At 35.1% G+C, this 21,460-nt stretch overlaps 2 protein-coding genes across 2 annotated transcripts in view; one reads left to right on the top strand and one right to left on the bottom strand.

The window, feature by feature from the left end:
- Positions 1–6,341, bottom strand: part of LOC121424683 (phosphatidylinositide phosphatase SAC2-like) — a 60,008-nt gene extending 53,667 nt beyond the window's left edge. The window contains exon 1 of the mRNA XM_041620427.1: positions 6,133–6,341. Within this exon, the coding sequence (XP_041476361.1) occupies positions 6,133–6,229 (97 nt within the window). The 5' untranslated portion in view covers positions 6,230–6,341. The remainder of the gene's footprint in view (positions 1–6,132) is intronic.
- Positions 6,342–16,068: 9,727 nt separating this feature from the next.
- Positions 16,069–21,331, top strand: LOC121425055 (aqualysin-1-like). The gene is made up of 9 exons (XM_041621010.1): positions 16,069–16,169; positions 16,967–17,077; positions 17,397–17,537; positions 18,167–18,296; positions 18,637–18,746; positions 19,127–19,268; positions 19,808–19,992; positions 20,528–20,699; positions 21,128–21,331. Exons 2-9 carry the CDS (start codon positions 16,970–16,972, stop codon positions 21,265–21,267), a joined length of 1,128 nt encoding a protein of 375 aa, XP_041476944.1. The 5' UTR covers positions 16,069–16,169; positions 16,967–16,969; the 3' UTR covers positions 21,268–21,331.
- Positions 21,332–21,460: the final 129 nt, after the last annotated feature.

Genomic DNA, 21,460 nt, shown 5'->3' with positions numbered 1-21,460 from the left:
TATAAAGTAAACAGAATTGAAATCAGACTTGAAATGACAAAGAAGAAGCATTTTGAAATTCAGTCAACAAATATAGAAGATCTAAGCATTTTCTGTGATTTATGAATTTCGCATAAATCAGCATAAATAATTTTCTACTTCAAATTTCAAAATTCTGTGTACAAGTTTGGTGAATCTCATAAAGCTCTACCAGATGGAAGAAAAAAAAAAAAAACGGTCAACAAATAAAGAAGAAGCATTATATGTGAATTTTTTAAAAATATGCATAAATTAATTTCGCATAAATTAGCATAAAAATTGTTCTAGTCAAAATTTAAAAATTCTGTGTAGAAGTTTTGTGATTCTCATGAATACCAGATGGAAGCAAAAATTTAAAAATTGGTCAACAATTAAAGAAGAAGAATCATTTTATGTGAATTTTTTAATTAGTTTCAAAATTCTGTGTAGAAGTTTTGAATCCCCCACCTAGTTCTATCATATGTAGCAAACAGAATTGAAATCGGACTTGAAATGGTGAAAAAGAAGCATTTTGAAATTGTGGACTGACGACAGACGACGGACGCCACGGCACAAGCTCATCTGGCCATTCGGGCCGGATGAGCTAAAAAAAAAACAGTCATCTCTACATCTTTTTTAAAACACTTTGTTCCTCTGTTTTTACATCTTCAATTGCTGCTTAATGTCTCTCTACTTCAAATTTTGTTTTATGGGGTGTATTTACACAAAACTGGCATGATGTGTCTTAAAGCCTGTCTAAAGCTATACTTATTATTAAAGGGTTAGTTGTTCAATGTTTCTATTAAAAGCATAGTAGTCACTGGATATTTTTAAACCTATTATAATTCAAAATTACATTGTTTCAGCCATTATTGCCATCTAGCACCCTCTCTTTGTATACATATACACACTACAATTAAATCATAAAAATTTTCATTTTGTATATTGAGATTCTTTTTGGAATAACTTCCAATTTCGATTTTTTTTTTAATGTTTGCGTAATGCATTTTCCCCTACTAGCAGTTTACTATTTAAAGCTATAAAACAAAAAACTTGTCAGTTGGTGAAAAGGAGGCTTTTACAGTAATAAACATTACAATGTACACTTAAAAAACTGTTTATAGAAAGCAAAAAATTTTCTATATGCATGAAAAGTCATGATGAGCAGGCATCAAAACAGGCTTTGCATCTAAATACAAATTTAATTTAAGTTAAAGGTCAAGTCAACCTCAGAAAAATGTTGACTTGAATCAATAGAGAAAAATCAGACAAGCACAATGCTGAAAATTTCATCAAAATCGGATGTAAAATAAGAAAGTTATGACATTTCAAAGTTTCGCTTATACAAAATAGTTACTGGACGAGCCAGTTACATCCAAATGAGAGAGTCGAGATGTCACTTGCTCACTATTTCTTTTGTTTTTTATTGTTTGAATTATACAATATTTCAATTTTTACGAATTTGATGATTAGGACCTCCTTGCATGAAACACAAAATGTTAAAATAATGGAATTCCACGTGTTCAGGGAGGAATGAAACTTAATTTCACCTGACAATGACAAGAAAATCAAAATATTTTATATTTCAAATAATAAAATACAGAAGAAATAGTGAGTGAGTGATGTCATCAGTTCCCTCATTTGCATACCAACCGAGATGTACATTTAACTGTTTTGTGAAATGAAGCGAAACTTTAACAATTAACATGTCATAACTTTCTTATTTTGATGAAATTTTCAGTGTTATGCTTGTTGAATTTTTCTCTTTTTATTCAAATCAAGTTCTTGTTGGGGTGAACTTGTCCTTTAAGGATGCACATGTACATATTTTTCTTTTTCACAATGTGACAGATCTCACCTTATGTTATACCTGCTTGGCTTTTATCATATAATTAGAAAACAATTGCACAACCAAATTTTATCATTTAACAAATAATAAAATTTGAAACTTGATTATAAATAATTATTATCATAATAATAATTTACATGTATAATCAAGTTTCAAATTTTATTTTTGTTAAATGATAATTTTTATCTATAAATTGTTCAAAATGGCACTTCGTATTAAAAAAAACATAGCTCATCGAAGCTACGTCATATCGAAGCAGTTCAAGGGTCAGTTTGTGGTGTTTACAAATGGATAGAGGGATCTACACAAGATTGGTTTGGTAAGAAACGTGTAAGCTTTAATATTTATACTAACATATTTCTTGTACTTTTATATGCATTAGGCGAAGGTTCACATACAAATAAAATCAAGAGAAACTAACCAATTTCACCCTCTAAATATGGATGGATTTCTCCATCCGTGTTTACAAGTTTTGTTTAGGCATGTACATGTATGGCAACCATTTCAAGGCTCTGTGATGTAAAAGTATGTAAAAACATTTTTAAATATCATCATGGAGTCCTCCCGACCTCGCCTCAAGGCTACCATTGCCTATTAAACTTAGCCTTAAGTCAATATTTGATGGAATAAAGCCATATTTTGGAAGGTACAAGTGGGGCATAATTTTATTTATGTATTTCCACTCTCTCTCCCATCATATGTTCTCCCCTAGGACTAAATCTATATTATTTTGAACATTCTCCATATTTTTATTTTCAAATTTGGGTGGTGTCGCAATAGGAACTCTTCCTCTGCTGCTCCACTTTTTTTACATGTAAGATGGGGGGTCGGGTGTCCTAACACTTTATATTTTTGGAGCCTTTTTTTGTCTTTGGATCACGCTAAAAATATGAATTCACATTCAATAGACCTCAACTTGTAATATAAGTCTTAAGACTAAGTTGTAATCATCTTCTATACATTTCCCAACATTTGTACCGGTACTAAAAATTGATGAAACTTCGCTTGTAAATTTTTCCAAATGACTTTCTAAAATTTGAACACACAACGGGGTATACATGAGTGTCTGATCCTGGCCTGGCCTACCTCGTGCGAAGTTCATGAAGGCTCCACTCCACTTCACTACCACTACACTACGCTCCACCTACCCGAACTTTGGGATGGTGAACTCGATCGGAAATTCCGAGTCACAAAGGTAGGATGGAAATCATATTTATTGTAAAAATTGAAGAAAAAAAATATAACAACAAAGATAAATAACGCAATTTTGCCCGAGGTAGGCCTGTCCTAGACCAAAAGCTTTGGTCTCTGTTATGTTGGTTGTTCAGCTGAACTCCGTTGGCTTCATCATCAAATACAGATACCGAAGTTCTAGCGCGATCTGTACAGGGGACTTAATGGCCATATGTTTATTTAGGCCTACTTAAGATCGGATAAAACGGGGAAGTGAATTTGCGCGACAGCCGAGGTAAGTCCCTGTTTTTGTTCCCTTTAACTTGATTTTTCTCAGTTTTTTGGCAATTAATGCCAAGAGGCAATATTATTATTAATTTGCATTTTGTTCGCGTTTAATAACTTTCAAAATTTTTATTTATTAAAGACAAAAATTGAAGAGCCCCGACGGGGGAATTTGCATTGCAAGTCCCCTAATGGTGGCTGCACGATAGCGAGCCGTCTGTGTACGAGGAGAAATAATTTTTTTTTTTTTTAAACTCCTCGAAACAGACGGCTGCCAGCTGTCTAGGCCTGGCCCTACCCCACTCACACATTGTACGAGGTTAGTATGTACTAACCTCGTACAATAGACCGTGTTTGACCCTGGATTTCGAAGTAGTCGGCAAACATCGCTTCATTGCTGAAGTAATATTTGCCGAAGCTCCTTCTCGCTATGCACTGGGGCTCTTGCCGGTAAGTAGCAAGAGTTTGTTGAATATAAAAATAATAATAAAATAATAATCCGATAAAAAAAGCACATTTTGCTTACCTCGGCCTCGAAAGTGACTTCGCTTGTCTCTTCCACGGAAATACAAGGAAGCCCGTTGGTGGTGCTAATAATTTCACAACCTTGATTCAGCTCCTCGGTAATTTTATAACTGTATTTAAATTCTTTGAATGCGCAATCCTCATGATTAATTTACTAATTATGGGCACCAATTAATGAAATGCCTTCAAAAAACATAATTAATGATTATTATTGGTGATGATAACACTCATTTGCATTAATTTAAAAAGATGACTGATAAAAAAAAATGAAAATAATATACGTGCCTGGAAAGAAACCAGCAGTACAAGCTTTGACGAACGTCAATAATACGTATGGGTCATTCCATGCCAATTCACCCAATGAATGTGCAATTTTGCACCCGACCGTCTCAGAATTCGTTGTAATTTGGTATACATAAAATTCAACATGGCCCAAGCACAAAACAAAAAAAATAGTCCAATCGGTCCGTCGGTTCTCGCGCTACGGCCCGCCCTTTTCTCCTTGTTTTGACAAAAATGGGCGTGACCTTCAACTTTCAATGGCCACTGCGTCGTTACGTGTTGACCAATTTTCATGAAACTGGTACCATTTGATAGGAAATTCAGAGAGGAATCCAAAACATGCATCGAATAATGTATTGAAGCAATTTATAAGGTCATGACCTTTGACTTTAACTTTGACCTTGAGTTTGACCCCCGGACAAATAATTTTTTAACTTGATTTTCGTGTATGTTAATTATTGGTATGATATTGACAAAATATGTTAAAATCAATGATGATATTTTATTTCTTCACCTTTAAAAACTCTTCCAAAGATACCATGAAATTTCACTCTAGTCCCACACACTGATATTCATGTTAGTAAAGTGTTTACCAGTTACATGATTTCTTCCAATCTTAAGTTACAGTATGCAAGCACATGAAAAGAAATTAAGCTTAATCAGTTCACAAATAAAAGATTAAACCTTTATGCTCATGAATAGGTATCTGTTTAGGCATTTTGATGTTCATCAATATATATTCATTTTGATGTTCGGCAATATATATCATATATATTCATAGTAGTAAAGTCTTCACTTTTATCATCAAAATAAATACATTTATATATATGTATATGATATATATTGCTGAATCATAAAATGCCTAAACAGATACCTATTCATTAGCATAAAGGTTTAGTCTTGTATTTGTAAACTGATTAAGCTTAATTTCTTTTCATGTGCTTGCATACTGTAACTTAAGATTGGAAGAAGTCATGTAACTGGTAAACACTTTACTAACATGAATATCAGTGTGTGGGACTAGAGTGAAATTTCATGGTATCTTTGGAAGAGTTTTTAAAGGTGAAGAAATAAAATATCATCATTGATTTTAACATATTTTGTCAATATCATACCAATAATTAACATACACGAAAATCAAGTTAAAAAATTATTTGTCCGGGGGTCAAACTCAAGGTCAAAGTTAAGGTCAAAGGTCATGACCTTATAAATTGCTCCAATACATTATTCGATGCATGTTTTGGATTCCTCTCTGAATTTCCTATCAAATGGTACCAGTTTCATGAAAATTGGTCAACACGTAACGACGCAGTGGCCATTGAAAGTTGAAGGTCACGCCCATTTTTGTCAAAACACGGAGAAAAGGGCGGGCCGTAGCGCGAGAACCGACGGACCGATTGGACTAATTTTTTTGTTTTGTGCTTGGGCCATGTTGAATTTTATGTATACCAAATTACAACAAATTCTGAGACGGTCGGGTGCAACCACTGGGTGAATCCAGATGGAATGACCCGTATACGGTATACCAAAGTCTATACAATGAAAAGATTGGACACTTCACGGACTTTGCGTAATGCCTTGCGTCGATATGCATGTAAAATAGTGTAGGTGCCTATTCTTTCCCTTGTCGTGTCTTTGATATGAATATAAATCGCGCGCCCTCTTCAGAAAATTGATATCAACGCTGACTGATTTCTATCTCCGTAAAATCTTCACTAAAGATCAAGAAAATATACATATTTTTAGAAAGAAACTTCAAGGAGAAGTCACGGAAGGATCTAAATGATTCGGTAAGTGTCATAGCAGGATGTGGAATATTTATTTATACATAATATTTTATGTGGGCAAAAGCCCACTGTATTTTCGAAGTGTAGTGGTGTGTCGCGTGCTAATGACTGATAATCCTTCGCTCGCGAGACGATATGAACCCATGGGTGGCCCTACCCTGGCCTGCATCTCTCCCCAACCCGGCCCTGTCTGTGTCATACCCCGGCCCGGCCCGCGCCCCGCGGTAAGCTTACCTGGTTGTGGGATCAACTTTCCATCCACTCGACTGCACCACAAGCTGGAATCCTTATCCTGTATGATGTAGTTATCCTCCGCTTGGTATAATTCCATAATTTACTCCTCTTCGATCAGATTTCGTGTAGCATGATGACAAACAACACCATAACACCGGTGATTTCAGCCTGCAGACTAGCTCTACTGTTTACAAAATATAATACTCCCCTTCGGAGTATCGGATCGATGTGTAGCTAGAGTCGGATACCGGTACTGGTAACCGATTTTTCACCGGGCAATTCGCAATGAGCGAGAGAGGGCGAAATTGCATCAATCAAGCTGAATTGGGTTGGGTGCCGATGGAAAAATAAATGCATGCAACTCCAGCAATTTTGTAGATTTTTAAAAAAATTTGTTTCGCATTGTAAAAAAAAAATGCTTTGAGCATGTTGGATGAAATGTGAATTTCGTTCTTTTTATGCATTCATAACAAGCTTACCAGAAATTTAGGAGGAAGAATAACTCATTAAACTTAAAGGGGAAGTTATAACAAAAAAGTTTATTGCATAAATGGCATAAAACATATTGGTGAAGGTTTTGGGGGAATTTCATCAGTGGTTTATATAGCTTAATTATAGTTCTATTTTTTTATTAGAGACGTCACATGCGAGCAACTTCAATTTATGTATCGTATGAATTTGAAGAAAAAAAATCAATAAAATGTAATTTTCTTTAAAAAAATGAAAGGGCTTTTCTTGTACCTTCAGTCAAGATTCAAAATATTATCCCCCGCACCTGAAAGAAGAAGTATTTTTTGTTATCATAAACCATTAAACCATACAATCCTTATCCGTAAAATGATTGATCTTGATGTACGACCATGCTTGATTCAGTGGGTTGTTGATTTCCTACAGTGTCGTCAACAGTGTGTTAAGTATCAGGGTAAAATATCTCAATGTTTGGAAAATAATACAGGAGTACCGCAAGGTACAAAACTATATAGGTCCGTTACTATTTCTGATTATGATCAATGACGCAAGTAATTCTTCAACTATTCCTTACTTCAAATATGTTGATGACCTAACTTTGGCAGAATGTAGAGTAATATCATCACCCCCAAAATACAAGAATGTCTCAATGAATTGCAAAATTGGTCGACAAAATAACCATATGAAATTGAATCCCTCCAAGTGCTTTGGTATGAATGTAACTTTCATGAAAACACCCCCTGTTCGTAATGACCTACACATTGGTGAATCTGTTCTAGCATTCGTCACTTCCGCCAAGATACTGGGTGTAAGTACAATACAGTCAAATTTGAAATGGGATGAACATGTAGGTGAAATTCTAAAGAAGTGTAATAGGAAACTTTATATGTTCAGATCACTCAAGCAATATGGAATGCCTGTTGAAGATCTAAAAACTGTCCTTGTTGGATATATCCGTCCCTTATTAGAATATTGCACACCGGTTTTCAATGGGACTTTGACCAAACAACAGATCGCTGACCTAGAAAGAGTACAGAAAAGAGTCTGCAGAATTATACTCGGACGTTATTACTCGTCGTATGAAGATGCTTGCCAAACAATCAACATTCAAACTCTGGATTCTAGACGGAAAATTCTTGCTAAAAAATTCGCTAAATCTCTTACAATTAATCCACACTGCAGAACTTTGCTCCCTCCTCCCAAAAGGCTATACATTTCGCTAAGGAAAATCCCTAAGTACAATCAATTCAAATGCAAAACCAGTCGATTCCGAAATAGTCCCATCCCCTACTTCATAGATTTACTAAACGAGAACTAAATAAATTTGTTGCCCCCCCGACGATATGATTGATATAGTTTTCTTTATTTGCTAGGATAGTCATCCTCATTCTACGCCTTGGCCCACTCAGTCTACTCTGTACATAATTTCTTGTCATACATGCATACCTTTTGTTTAATCTTCATCTTTCTGGCCCAATCCTCTCTCTGTACTTTCTATTTATATCTCCGTTTAATTACCCTTTCCCCTTTCCCACTTTTTCTGTCTGTCTCCCTATGCTGTCTCTATCCTTCCCCATCTTCTCTTTTCTAATACTTTTTATTCATGCATGTACAATGTGCCTCATTATAGTGTTTATAATTTGCATACTTAATATTTATTATGTTCAATACAATTATGATTTAATTTACAATTGATTTCCTTGCAACAATTTATTTCCTTGCATTACAATAAGAAGTTCTAGTAATTTTATGTCATTGCATGTTTGTATTTAAGTATTTTTCTATTGTAAATTGTACACATGTTTTTATTCAGCCTTTGGCTGCGAGGCATGTTTTAAATAAACCATTATTGAATTGAATTGAATAAAATTGAAATGCATTCGATGTATTTCATATAATTATTACAAACAAAGAGGCCGATGCTGACGTATTATGAGATCACAAACAAAACAATATCTTTCTTGATCTTTGATGGATGGATTTTCCACAAACCTTAACCAATATTTGTTAAAAAAAAAAATCCTGGTATGTTTACAATAAAAAATAAGCTGGTGGGACGATCTACGTTGGGCTTTGTTCCCTTTCATGGGAAATCTGATATAGGCCTATAATCATGATAATTGCTTCGAAACCAATTCAGGAACAAGGCATAAGTTTACCTGACAGGAGCAAAAAGTTCAAAAATTAATATATTTCTGGGGAACTAAGGCTTGCAGACGCCGAGAGCATATCTTTCTAAGAGAAAATGATGAAGATCTAGTGAAGCAAAAAGTGTACCAAGATAATTACAAAATTGATTTACGAAATGGCAATAAAAAAAAATGCGCAAGAGTTTCAGGTGAAACTTTGCAAAATGCACAAAGTGTATCTGTTAACTTGTGAGTACACGGGAATACCCAAACCTCGGCCATGTGTCGGCAGGATTCATATATTATTCAGAATCCTCGAAGTCTTATATCTTTAGTAATACGTATATATTATAGAGGACTTTTTAAAAGTTTTCTTATTTCTTCTTGGTGAAAACCATAATCGTCATTTAATCGTTTAAATATATATAACACGAAATGTAAAATATTTACTTTGACACACAAATTACTTTTCTATAGTGATGCCACCAATAGTTAAAGATGGGATCAATTAATTAATAAATTAACATTTAATTTTCTCGACATTGGAATGAAGGTTTTCATAGATAGAAAGATTAATTTACATTTTGATGACATAAACTGTAACAGTCAAGAAGCAAAAATTATTCAACAAAAGTTAAGCCCTTATCTATTTGATTTTTTACATCTTTCTATTTGAATGGTTTGCCATACTCATCCAACATCTGAGACACTTTTAACATTTTTTTTGCTTAAAAAATGATTTTCCATCTTGTTATATGCATTTATTATTCCGTATCATTTGGTCACATATTCTTACGTTTTTTTCGGAAAAAACTGTATTCCAACTAATAATATTTACACCATTCAGGAATTGTTATAGGTTTAGAATATTAAGATCATAGTTGAAATGGAATATGAAGTCACAACAATATATTCTCTCCCCCACTTTAGTAATTTTCTTTTATCATTTGAAACTGTTGAACATACCATAGCACAAAGGAAATGCAAATTAGGAAAGCAATGCTGCAAGTGGGCCATCATTTTGAATACCATCATAAAAAAAGGCTATCAAAGCAGAAGGTTGTTTTGTTATGTTTCTTTCCCCCCTTTTTTATAATAGGTCAAGCGCCTTATTATTTTTTTGTAAATAACAGTTGTCTTCTGAGGATATTTTACAGTGCGTATCAAAACAAAGTTTACACTTTGAAAAAGCCATGGGAATTAAAAAAATGTACAACATGTGGGTAATTTTTTTCACAGATAATCTTAGGTTTGGGTCTCATCTATCCAAGTAAAAGTTTTGACAGAATTTTACACTAGAGTGAGCATTCATTTTTGTAAAGTTCACAGAAATCTATTTGCGCAGAAATGCTCGTTTTCACGCTGATTGAATGGGAAAGGGCGAAATCAAACTTACCTTGAGAAAAATTTATCATACATTTCCCTTGCACTTTTAGTCCATTGATATAAAACGGATACGTTCAAGCATTTTGTAACAACTTTGCCACCAAAATTGAAATTTCAACACATAATAAGCACAACCTTTACCCTTTTTGTGCCAGCTGGATCTGAGGACATAACTGAATCTGAACAAAAGTTTGTATCAGACATCTCCATCATTTTTTCACTAAGTTTTTGTCATTAAAATTGGGTTTACATTTCATTTTTCATTTAATACTCGTTTCTCCATACTTTTCGAAAGCTTGACAATGATTAACAAATTTAAATCAAGCCTAAGCCTTTTCATGTAAAGCACAGCTTAGTGTAAAGCAAATATCGTCATGATGGTCTCGGTGTGTGGGGGTGGGGCACAATGCACTCTTCGAAGTGTTTTGGGCAAGGAAACAAGTTTTAAAAGGTAAAGAGATCTTCAAATTAATTCTTCTAGCTAAATTCCACGTCTTCTTCATGGTTAAGGTCTACTTTTATTCGCATAACTATTTCAAATGTCTGCGCAAATCATTTTTCACTAACTTTTCAAAAGTAAGTGGTACTCATTCAAGCGGAAATGTTTTTCGACAGTTATATCGCCATTTGCTTAAATGGATCTATACCAATGTTAAAATGTATAAAATATCTTCAGGTTATTACAAATGTATAATTCTACAGGATTTTTTCTAAGTGTAAACTTTTTTTGATGCGTACTGTATAGTCTGTATGTTAGACATGTTATTTTATATGCCAACGTCATTTGAGTCTAACTAGTGATCCGTTATATCATGGATCTTTTGTTATGACTACTCTGGATGAACAAGTTCAATAAAACATGAATTAAGGAGAGTCTTTCAAACCAAACATTCCTGGGTTGAAATATAAATAAAACAGGGGGCTTTGTCACAATTAATAGTAGGCCTATAGTGAGCTGATTTTTGTCACCGGGTACGTACTACAAGTAAGGACATTTGGGCTTTATTTAGATGGTAAATAATATGATTACACTTAACTAGCTTAAGGTGTTCCTCGAAGCTTAGATTTCAATAATGTACTGGCTACTTGTCTCGTTTATCGTATATATATCCAAAATTATCATTTTATCAGATATTCATATTTCTATGATGGCATGATGCCAATCATTCAATTGACTTTGTTTGAATCGAATAAGAGTAATATTAGAATATTGTGGGATTCCCTATTGGAATTCCTCAGAGACTTATTTATTCAATTCATTTCCATCATTCCAAAAATATTAAAACGAAATCATTGACGCGAAAAAGACAATTATGTGAAGGCCTCAAATGAAGTAAAAAGTGACATCATTATGTATAACTTGCACGAAAATGATAAAAAATACAATTTTGAATTATATCATCAATCAGAGTAGAGATGGACATTGACAGAGAGAAAGGGAGGGGGTAGGAGGAGAAAGGATGTGTTCTAGGAATCTATATTCTTATCATAACTTTATCAGATTTTGTCACATAATGAAAGCTTACTTCATCATATTTCATTTGATTGAGCGAGTGAAACAATTATCGAAATACTAGATTTTAATGTTAAGATAACATTTAGAAAGGATATTTATGATAAAGGAAAATAGGTAGTAAATTCAATACTATAAAGTCTGTATGAATAAACGCGCGACAGGTTCAATTAATGTTTAGTTGTTGTAGCATTAATCATTCATGTGAGAAATAAGAACAAAGTTGGCCCGTATACGCTTCTGTATCCATGGGCCAATGAACGATTTTTTTAGAGGGGTGCTGATTCGGAAAAATGACAAGCAAACAAGCAAAGGGGTTTTCACTCCAAAATGAAGGTGATTTTGGTCAACTTTTTACATTTTAGGACATCAACCCAGGGGCCGCGGAAGCGGGGTCTGGGGGCTTCACCCCCACACTTTTTTTTCCATAACTGTGTACAAAAACGTAAAAATGACCATAGGATTGTGATTTTTTGGCATGGTCAGCCCCCCCCACTTTTTTTTTTCAAAACCGTGTACAAAAACGTAAAAATGACCATAGGATTGTGATTTTTTTGCATGGTCAGCCCCCCCCCACTTTTTTTTTCAAAATCGTGTACAAAAACGTAAAAATGACCATAAGATTGTGAATTTTCGCATGGTCTTGGAAAACTTTGAAAACCGTTCCGCGGCTCCTGCTTCAGTAGTCCCGCTTCCGAGGGCCATGCATGTTAGTAGGCCTACCCCATTCCCCCTCTCCTATTCCTTCTCTTTGCGATGAAAATAGATCACCCGTCTCTCTGTATTTACATATCAGAGTAATGCCAGCCATCTGTCATGTCTGTGTCACTGGTCAGATATTAAAAGATTATTATTCTTTAATCATTTTGTTTGCTTTCTCACACCGATATCCGTTCTATTGCGTTGGTCTGAATTTGTTGAATCCATTTCCGCCTTAAACATAACGTTCAAGAAAAATAATCGTTGATCAAATCATTTTAAAATATACGATATGAATATGTATACAAATGGTAAAGTTGACAAGACAAAACTAAAAAAAATATACGATACAATTTGCAAACTTTGGTTTAATCCATAGTATTTCTTGAGAAAGTTTGGAGAGAAAGATTTAAAACGCATGATTTCTCCATCTTTAAGGAAAATTCAAATCTATGATTTTATTGTTGGAGCTAAAAGTCAAATATCTCAAATATCAATGCTCGTTTGCATACATAAAATGTTACGTAAGGCGACCGCACACCTTACGATTGGTCTGCGACCCGATTTCAGAATAAAATGTAGTAGAATTTGATGCTAATATCGAGACATGGAATATCTTACTGTGTTATGTTCTAAATCATCGTACGAAAACCTATGTTCAAATCTGTGACTATGCTATCATCCTTCTTAGAATAAAAGCGAATTTAATATCTAGTCGTAATGACGTCATAGCAGTCGTACGACTGGCTACGATTTGAAACTAATTTGGCCTTTACTCCAGAATAAAGGCTTGCAATCTTTCAAAATGGTTATATTACTATTCTTTCAATTTATTTTAACCTCAAATGAAATGATATGTTCCATTCACATTTTCAGAAAAAGAGCAAAATGCGATTTGTTCCAATATCGGATCGCGAACAGTCGTAAGGTGTGCAGTGGCCTTTAGAGGCAGATCACCTTTCTAATAATCGTACACTGTGCATGCTGTTAGAAAATGTCTACTCATAAAACACCCAGAATTCCTGCAGCAGAATCTCGAGAACACCTGTAATCAGTGGCGTAACTACGGGGGGGGCATGGGGGGGCACGTGCCCCCCCCCCATCGGCTGACCAAAAAAAGGGGGGGGGGAGGAGAAAAAGAGGGAGAAAGGAAGAGGAACGTAGTGGGAAAGAAGAAATTATTATTTATTATAATGGTATATTACATTATAATCATGTCATGTTATATTACATAGGAAACATTTTTATCATAACTTTATGAAACATAATTTGCTCAGGGTCTATGTTTTCATTGTTCCTGGTGCTCGCATTGTCTGTTTAAAGAGATATATAAACCTGTTGTATGAAAAACTCCCGTTTCAAGTCAATATACACCAAATATATTATTGTTTTATGTAGTGACATACGCTTCTTTTTTCATGACTACTTAAAATGATTGCCCCATGTTAAGGTCTTAATATGAAACATTTCCTGTCCGTGAATACGTTCGCATCAGTGGAGTGGTGAGATAATTCCTAAAATCAGTCTTTAAAATGTTCCTTTTTCTGATCTGAATATCAAAAATTTCAGCTCGCGCTTCGCGTTCGCATCATTTGGTTAGTGAAATACGTATGGTCTAAGTGAATTCCTACTAGTAAGCCTTAGAATGCCCGCTTCATGTCTGAATTATCTAAATTTTCAGCTCGCGCTTCGCACTCGCAATATTTGTTAGTGAGATGCCTATAGTAATCATGATTAAAATGACTTCAAAAAGTGCTTCATGTCTTCAGATGTAATTCTAACAAAATCAGCATGGTGAGATATGTACTAGTTTACTGTTAAGGGATTCCTAAAATATAGTCCTTAAAGGACAAGTCCACCCCAACAAAAACTTGATTTGATTTAAAAGAGAAAAATCAACAAGTGTAACCCTGAAAATTTCATCAAAATCGGATGTAAAATAAGAAAGTTATGACATCTTAAAGTTTCGCTTCATTTCACAAAACAGTTATATGCACATCTCGGTCGATATGCAAATGAGGGAACTGATGACATCACTCACTCACTATTTCTTTTGTATTTTATTATGTGAAATATGAAATATTTTGATTTTCTCATCATTGTCATGTGAAATGAAGTTTCATTCCTCCCTGAACACGTGGAATTCCATTATTTTAACATTTTGTGCTTCCGTCCTAATCGTCAAATTCGTAAAAATTGAAATGTTGTATAATTCAAACAATAAAAAACAAAAGAAATAGTGAGTGAGTGACATCATCGACTCTCTCATTTGGATGTAACTGGCTCGTTCATATAACTATTTTGTTAAAATAAGCAAAACTTTGAAATGTCATAACTTTCTTATTTTACATCCGATTTTGATGAAATTTTCAGCATTGTGCATGTCTGATTTCTCTCTATTGATTCATATCAACATTTTTCTGAGGTGGACTTGACCTTTAAGATCTCCCTGTTTGGGGTCAATATATACAAAAATTTCGGCTCGCGCTTCGCGCTCGCATTGTTTAGCGAGACAAGTACGTATCATGATTACAAAATCGATTATAATGTCCCTTTTTAGGTCTGAATATCAACATTTTTCAGCTCGCGCTTCGCGCTCGCATTATTTGACTGTTGAGATGCGTATTTTCATTCATAATTACAATGACTATAAATGCTTCCTTAAAATGTCTCTATTAGGTCAGCATACCTGACAACTGAGCGCGCTTCGCGCGCTCACTAAGTGACTCAAAATTTTTGCTGGTGCCCCCCCAATGCCGTGACCCACGGTACGCCACTGCAGCCTGTAATCTTACCGCACTGTGTAATTTTACATTCATTTGTGAAAATTTACAGAAAATTGGTATTTGATGTATGTAACCAAACAAATTTATTGTAATAAAACTGTTTTCTATTTTTCTAAAACAGACATGGGTCTCTGGGGCCTTACAAAGAGTTGCGACTGATCCGATCAATCGCAACTATGGAAAGCCAGCAAATTCAACATATAAAATGCATGTTTGTTCAAAATATTCTCTAGATATGAAAGTATATCCATAAATTAATTAATTTCTTCTGACAATTTGGTGTGTTCTCCTTTGTTTACAAAGGACATTTTGCAAATTTCCTGTAGAAAAAAATATGACACTAATGGATTTCCATATAGTTATGATTGATTGGATCAATCTTTGTAAGACGGGGCCCTATTCTGATATAAAATTATAGAAAATCTTTCCTGTTATAACAATTTACATTATGATTGGTTATTTCTTTCAGTAAAATTTTCTGTTTTTTCTCACAGTGTACAACTAATTTTTCAAAACTCTTTTTGGGGGATCTATTCAAATTTTAATGTAATTTCCATTGTTTTTAAGGGTAACATTTTGGTTAAAATAACCTATGACATTAACTCTTGAATCGTTTCCCTTAAAGTTTAGGGAAGCCTCAAAAGTGTCAAAACGAGAGGGGGATAAAAGATCCATATTATAACAGTTTTAGTATATAGCTGCAGTTCAAAAAGTCACGCAGTGTGTTCGCACTTATTTAATAATGATGTCTTTTGTTACTTCTTAGTGTACAATATATTTCTCTATCATTCGTGCAAAGTGATAAATAAATGTACTTATTATAAAGATGCTACATCTATTTGATTAATATTTCACGTGTAATAGCACAAGCAAGACACTTAATAACATAATCCTCTTATTGATATCTGTATGTTTTTATGATAATCCTTTGATGACGTACACAACAGCTTTCCCGATAAGGCACCATTGATCTGGGGCATCTATATAAGACGATGGCAGTACATGGATCTAGCATTGGTTCCAGTTTCCAGACAAGAGTACCATTAGACAACGATAGTGAGTTCATTTTCTTCGTTTTTGCTCTTTTTTCGTCTTGAGACTGGCCAAAGTAAAGGATATCTTCTTGTAATTATATCATTCCGAGCCTGGGTGTCTATTGATCATCATTTCCAAGCAGAAATTCGTTATATTCTGTTCCATATTTTGCAATATTATAGGCGTTCAGATCGAACTTCATGTGAAGAGGAATTGCTATAAACAACGATAGAATCAGTCTGATTTCTTTTAGTTTACATTTGCAATATGTACTGCATGATCATCTTACAATTTATTTTAAAAGAAACTGCAAAAAAGGAGCCACCAATAGCTACAACTCCTTTCTTTATCATTAATGCTTGATTTTGAGATCTTGAAAAAGATTTTTTTAATGGATCACCAGTAACTTGCTTAGAGAGAGCTATCGAGTATTTCATCTTTTTTGCAATCAAATTAATGAAACCATTATGGGGCGTTGCGAGAAACTTATGTTCAATTCCAAATCAAATGTAAGTCCAAAGTCATGGGTATGTGCTTTGATCAAACGCAAATTTGTTGATGCATGCTTTGCATTCGATTGCAACTTAACTTTTCATTTTGAGGTCTATTGATTCGGGGACTAAAATCTGATTTGTAACTGATTATGTTTCTCGTAACGCTACATTGTCTATTGCTTTTCAACAATGAACCTCCTTTGCCTATACAAATAACTGTGTTCTTTTCTTTTGTCTATTCAATGAACATTATATTTTGATTGCTCATTTTAATAGACCATTGAAATATCATAACTTATTTTGAATCATTGTTTCTTTCACCAGACCATGCGTGGATTGATTGTATTTACCGCCCTTTTGGCTGTTGCCTATGGCATCGCTCCTCTTCAGCGTGCTAAGGAGAGCATCAAGGACAAGTACCTTGTCATGATCGACGTAAGTTTGCATTTTCATTTTCTGTTGGCAAAGTTTCCAAATGCCTTAAAGATTTAGATGACATAATTCTTAAGAGTTTTACTGGGGAAGAAGGTAATAAACTTAACGCCGTTGTTGGAGTCAAATTGAATAAAATTACAGCACGAATTTTAAAAGAAACGCGTTACTTTAGCAATGCTTCAATACTTCCTCAGAATTGTTCTTTAAAACAAAAAATCGACATTCAAAGTTAGGAAATATAGTTCACTGAATATAAAGAGAACTAAAATGTAATTTTGAGTGTACATACTACATGCTTTACTTTGCGAATCCTTATCAGGACAACGTCGACGTGAGTGAGTTCGGTGCCCGTCTTTCTTCAGCTTTCTCAACCCGCCGTTTCAGGCTTGCCAAGATCCTCAAGACTTTCAAGAACATGCAGACCCTCTCCCTTGAGCTCAGCGAGGATGCCGTCGAGTTCGTAAGTACACAGCTTTGAAGTTTGGTTTGTTTTATTTACCGTAAAAATCAGAACAATGTACAGTGTGCATAAATGAACAATAACTGAGAATTTTAACATTATATGAAAAAGAAAATAGATATACGGACGGATCATAAGTTAATTTTTTACCATAACTAAAGCTGTCATGGTTCACTTTAGAAAATTGTGCAACCTTGACTTTAACAAACGCTACCATGCAAAATAGATCTTGTATCAACACAAAGTACATTAATTTTGATCGTTAATGACAACCATGTATTGAGTTTCTGCTTCACTGATTTGGCAATCATGAATAATCTAATCATTATTTGCTCTATTACTTAGACACAACCACCAATTACCTTTCAAACATAATGATCTAACAAATTAAAGAATTGGCACCATTTCTATTAAAAAACATCGCTTGGTAGAACTGCATTTGTAGTTTGTCCCTTCTCAAATTTAGACCTCCAAAAAGATTGTCGAGGAATTACTGTCAATTTTTAGGATCAACCAAAACATTAAAAAATGTTACTAGAATTTTGAAAGCCCCCCAAATGATTGATGCAGTACATTGATAATTGAAGAACTTTGAAGAACATCTTTGACATTTGTTAATGATGTTACAGCTCCGCAGGTTCGATGGAGTCGTACACGTTGAGGAGGATGGTGTTGTCCGTACTCAGGCCGTCGCTTCATGGGGTCTTGACCGTATTGACCAGAGGAATCTTCCTCTTGATGGCTCATACAACCCAATGAGTAAGTTTTTTTTTCTAGTAACGAGAAGGTTATATTTTAATGTCGTTTGATTGAGGATGAGTAGCACGTTGTCTTGTGACGGTTAAATAAAGATGAGGCGAAAAACAGCTGATAATCTTACAAGACCCTAGATTTAAATGATGTGGACTTTCATAATTGAAGCTCTTAGCGGTTCTCAGATTCTAAATCATATTTTCATAAAAAAATAGGGACCATAATCATGATGATATCGCCTCAATAATTGGGTCTTATATCACTGAGCTGAGAAATACAAGAGGTATACTAAAGGATATGTCAGAAAGTCTCAAAACATTTTTTTTCAATGGTAAATTATTTTCAGACACTGGTGCTGGTGTGAATGTGTACGTGATCGATACCGGTGTATGGCCCACTCACAACGACTTCGGAGGCCGTGCTGTCGCCGCTTACGATGCCGTCGGCAACAACAACGTAAGATAATTTCTATAAAGTATGTTACAGAGCCCCTAAGCTGTTTCTCTCTCTATCGCAAAGAAGAAGTCAATCAAAATTCCTCAGCTTGTAACAGGGGAAGTTGCCATAGATAGTGTCAATTTTCACAAGCCCATCTAAAATAAATGTAGGACTGTTGAATTTCTTGAAATAGAAAAGCTACAAAAGTTCATAAAATGCAAAAATATAGGCCCTCAATGGGGCCGTCGTAGAATCTCGCATAAACTCAAGTGACCGAAGCGAAACATAATTATATTTCTTAATTTCCGTTAAGGGGTATTGCATCGTCAGAAATGGTATAATTGATCACATCAAATGGTAATGTTGAATCAAAACTTTTGCTTCCCCTCATCTCAAAGGGAATCGACTGCAACGGTCACGGTACCCACTGCGCAGGAACCGTTGCTGGAACCGACTACGGAGTCGCCAAGCGATCAAACATCTACGGTATCCGTGTTCTTGGATGTCTCGGATCTGGATCAAACTCTGGAATCATCGACGGTAATTCTATTCCTACTTGAAAATGAGATATTTGATTTGAATGCACATCAAAGTAATAATATGTAATCAACAGTTTAAGTTGCCAGTAGAGGAAACTACATCTGTCCTCTGATTCTTGTTGATAGTTGAACAGTCTTCTATTGACTGCAATAGTGAATTCCCTTAACACAAAAGGATATAGAAATGAAGACGTCGTTTTATCTCAATCATTCGTTAAAATTGATCGTCATTAGAGAGATAGATGCACTGGGATGTATTATCATGTTACTTCACAGGGTTTCCTTCTTGGTGGAAAGACTAAAATGCTTTTTATTATACTATTAATATATTTGACTTTCTTAGACAAATGTCGGTCTAACAAACTTCTCCTTCAACTGATTCAAGAGGACAATGTTATCATCCTGTCAGGAAATAATTCAGTTACACTAACGACAGCAACAAAATATATTATCATTTGCTTAAAAAGATAAGGTCAAACAGTCAAACACTCTCCATTACATCTCTGTAAAACTTCAAAAACATGACCACTGTTATTGCAGGAATGGATTGGGTTGTCTCTAACGGTCGTCGCCCAGGAGTTGTCTCCATGTCTCTTGGAGGTGGTGCCTCCAGCACCACCGATGCTGCTGTCAAGCGCATGTACGATGCTGGCTTCACTGTCTCCGTCGCCGCTGGTAACAGTGATGAGGATGCTTGTGGAACCTCCCCAGCCAGGTCTGGATATGTAAGTAGTCATCATTCAATCACGGGTTGTTTGTTCGGTTTCTAAGTTTGCCACCTGTCAGTTTTAGAAGAGTCGTATCGTGATTGTAATCACCGTTGAAGACACTGACGTGTAGTACAGTCACACCAACGAACGCCTCAAGGCCGATATTTCGAATGGCATCACAGCTCGATTTGGGGTTTGAAATCGGTGTCATTGATTTGATTGTAGCATAAATTGATCTTTTATGGGACATAAATACTGACACAGATTTTGTAAAAAGCACTGGAATATAGTTGTATCGTTGGGGCTCATCCGACCTTGCTGGGGTCCTATTACGATAGATCTTCATAGATTTAAGAGGGTGAACAGGTGAAGGGCCTATGCTATAATGACGAAAGATATTTAGTTCACCGTTTGGTTGAGTGCAGCAAAATGGTCAAAATTTAAAACTTTAGGAAAACAACAAAAGCAGGGCCTAACAGAGACGAAGACTCGGTACTGTTTGGACGCTAATGACCCGTTGATTTATCATTAATTTCCAATGTAAATTCAGGCCCTGACCGTTGGTGCCACCGATGACACTGATGCCCGTGCCTACTTCTCCAACTATGGCTCCTGCTTGAACATCTTCGGACCTGGAGTTGACATCACCTCTGCCTGGAAGGGATCTGACAGTGCTGTCAGCACCATCAGCGGTACCTCCATGGCCTGCCCACACGTCTCAGGTAAGTCGATTGTATACATTTAATATGGGGTGTGTGTCTAATGGGAGGGGGGGGGGGGGGTAGTGTTGATGTCTTATATGCACCCCAATACTTCAAAATGCGTCATAAAGGCATACCTTATTATAATGATTAAAATCATATTTGATTGTCTGTTAATCCTGTTTTGGCCAAAAATACATGATCTGCATCATAAAACTGAGACTGAAGATGGAAAAGGGGAGTATAAAGGAGGGATACGTAGCCGGGTATACAATAATTATTAACACTTCTTGGAACGTTTTCGTAAATTCAATTCTTCTCTGAATGTCAAATACTCGTGATTACTGCATTATTAATCTCACGGATTATAATACTTTACTCGTCTCCAACTTTAACATGATTTTTTAAAATCTTATTGTGTTGTTTATTTGTTTGTTTTATTTTCGCAGGAGTTGCTGCTCTTATCCTTGCCGCCAGCCCAAGCATGTCACCATCTTCTGTCTACAGTTCAATCCTCAACAGCGCCACCAGCGGTAAGGTTAGCAACAGGGGATGGCTTTCACCAAATCTTCTCCTCTACACCAACTAAACTACATGCATGGCTGACACGAAGTTTAGAGATTAATGATTGATATGATTGCAAAGTATTATGACAGAATCATTTAATAAAGTAGATACAAAAGAATAACATTTAATGATGATCTTTCTTGTCTTTTTAAAATTTGACTTGTTAGCTTAAATCAGTTAAGTGGGTGTGACAATAGAAAGTGTGGGTCATTGAG

This window comes from Lytechinus variegatus, chromosome 12 (assembly GCF_018143015.1).
Source record: "Lytechinus variegatus isolate NC3 chromosome 12, Lvar_3.0, whole genome shotgun sequence".
NCBI classification, from domain to species: Eukaryota; Metazoa; Echinodermata; class Echinoidea; order Temnopleuroida; family Toxopneustidae; genus Lytechinus; species Lytechinus variegatus.
The sequence above is the reverse complement of the archived record's forward strand: the minus strand, read 5'-3'. Positions and strand labels throughout refer to the sequence as shown.

What these genes read in the sequence shown, in the direction of transcription:
- LOC121425055 (XM_041621010.1), top strand. Translation starts at nt 16,970, where the DNA reads ATGCGTGGATTGATTGTATTTACCGCCCTTTTGGCTGTTGCCTATGGC. An exon ending in AGTACCTTGTCATGATCGAC is followed by an intron (nt 17,078 to 17,396) that starts GTAAGTTTGCAT and finishes AATCCTTATCAG; the next exon opens with GACAACGTCGACGTGAGTGA. An exon ending in GGCCTGCCCACACGTCTCAG is followed by an intron (nt 20,700 to 21,127) that starts GTAAGTCGATTG and finishes TTATTTTCGCAG; the next exon opens with GAGTTGCTGCTCTTATCCTT.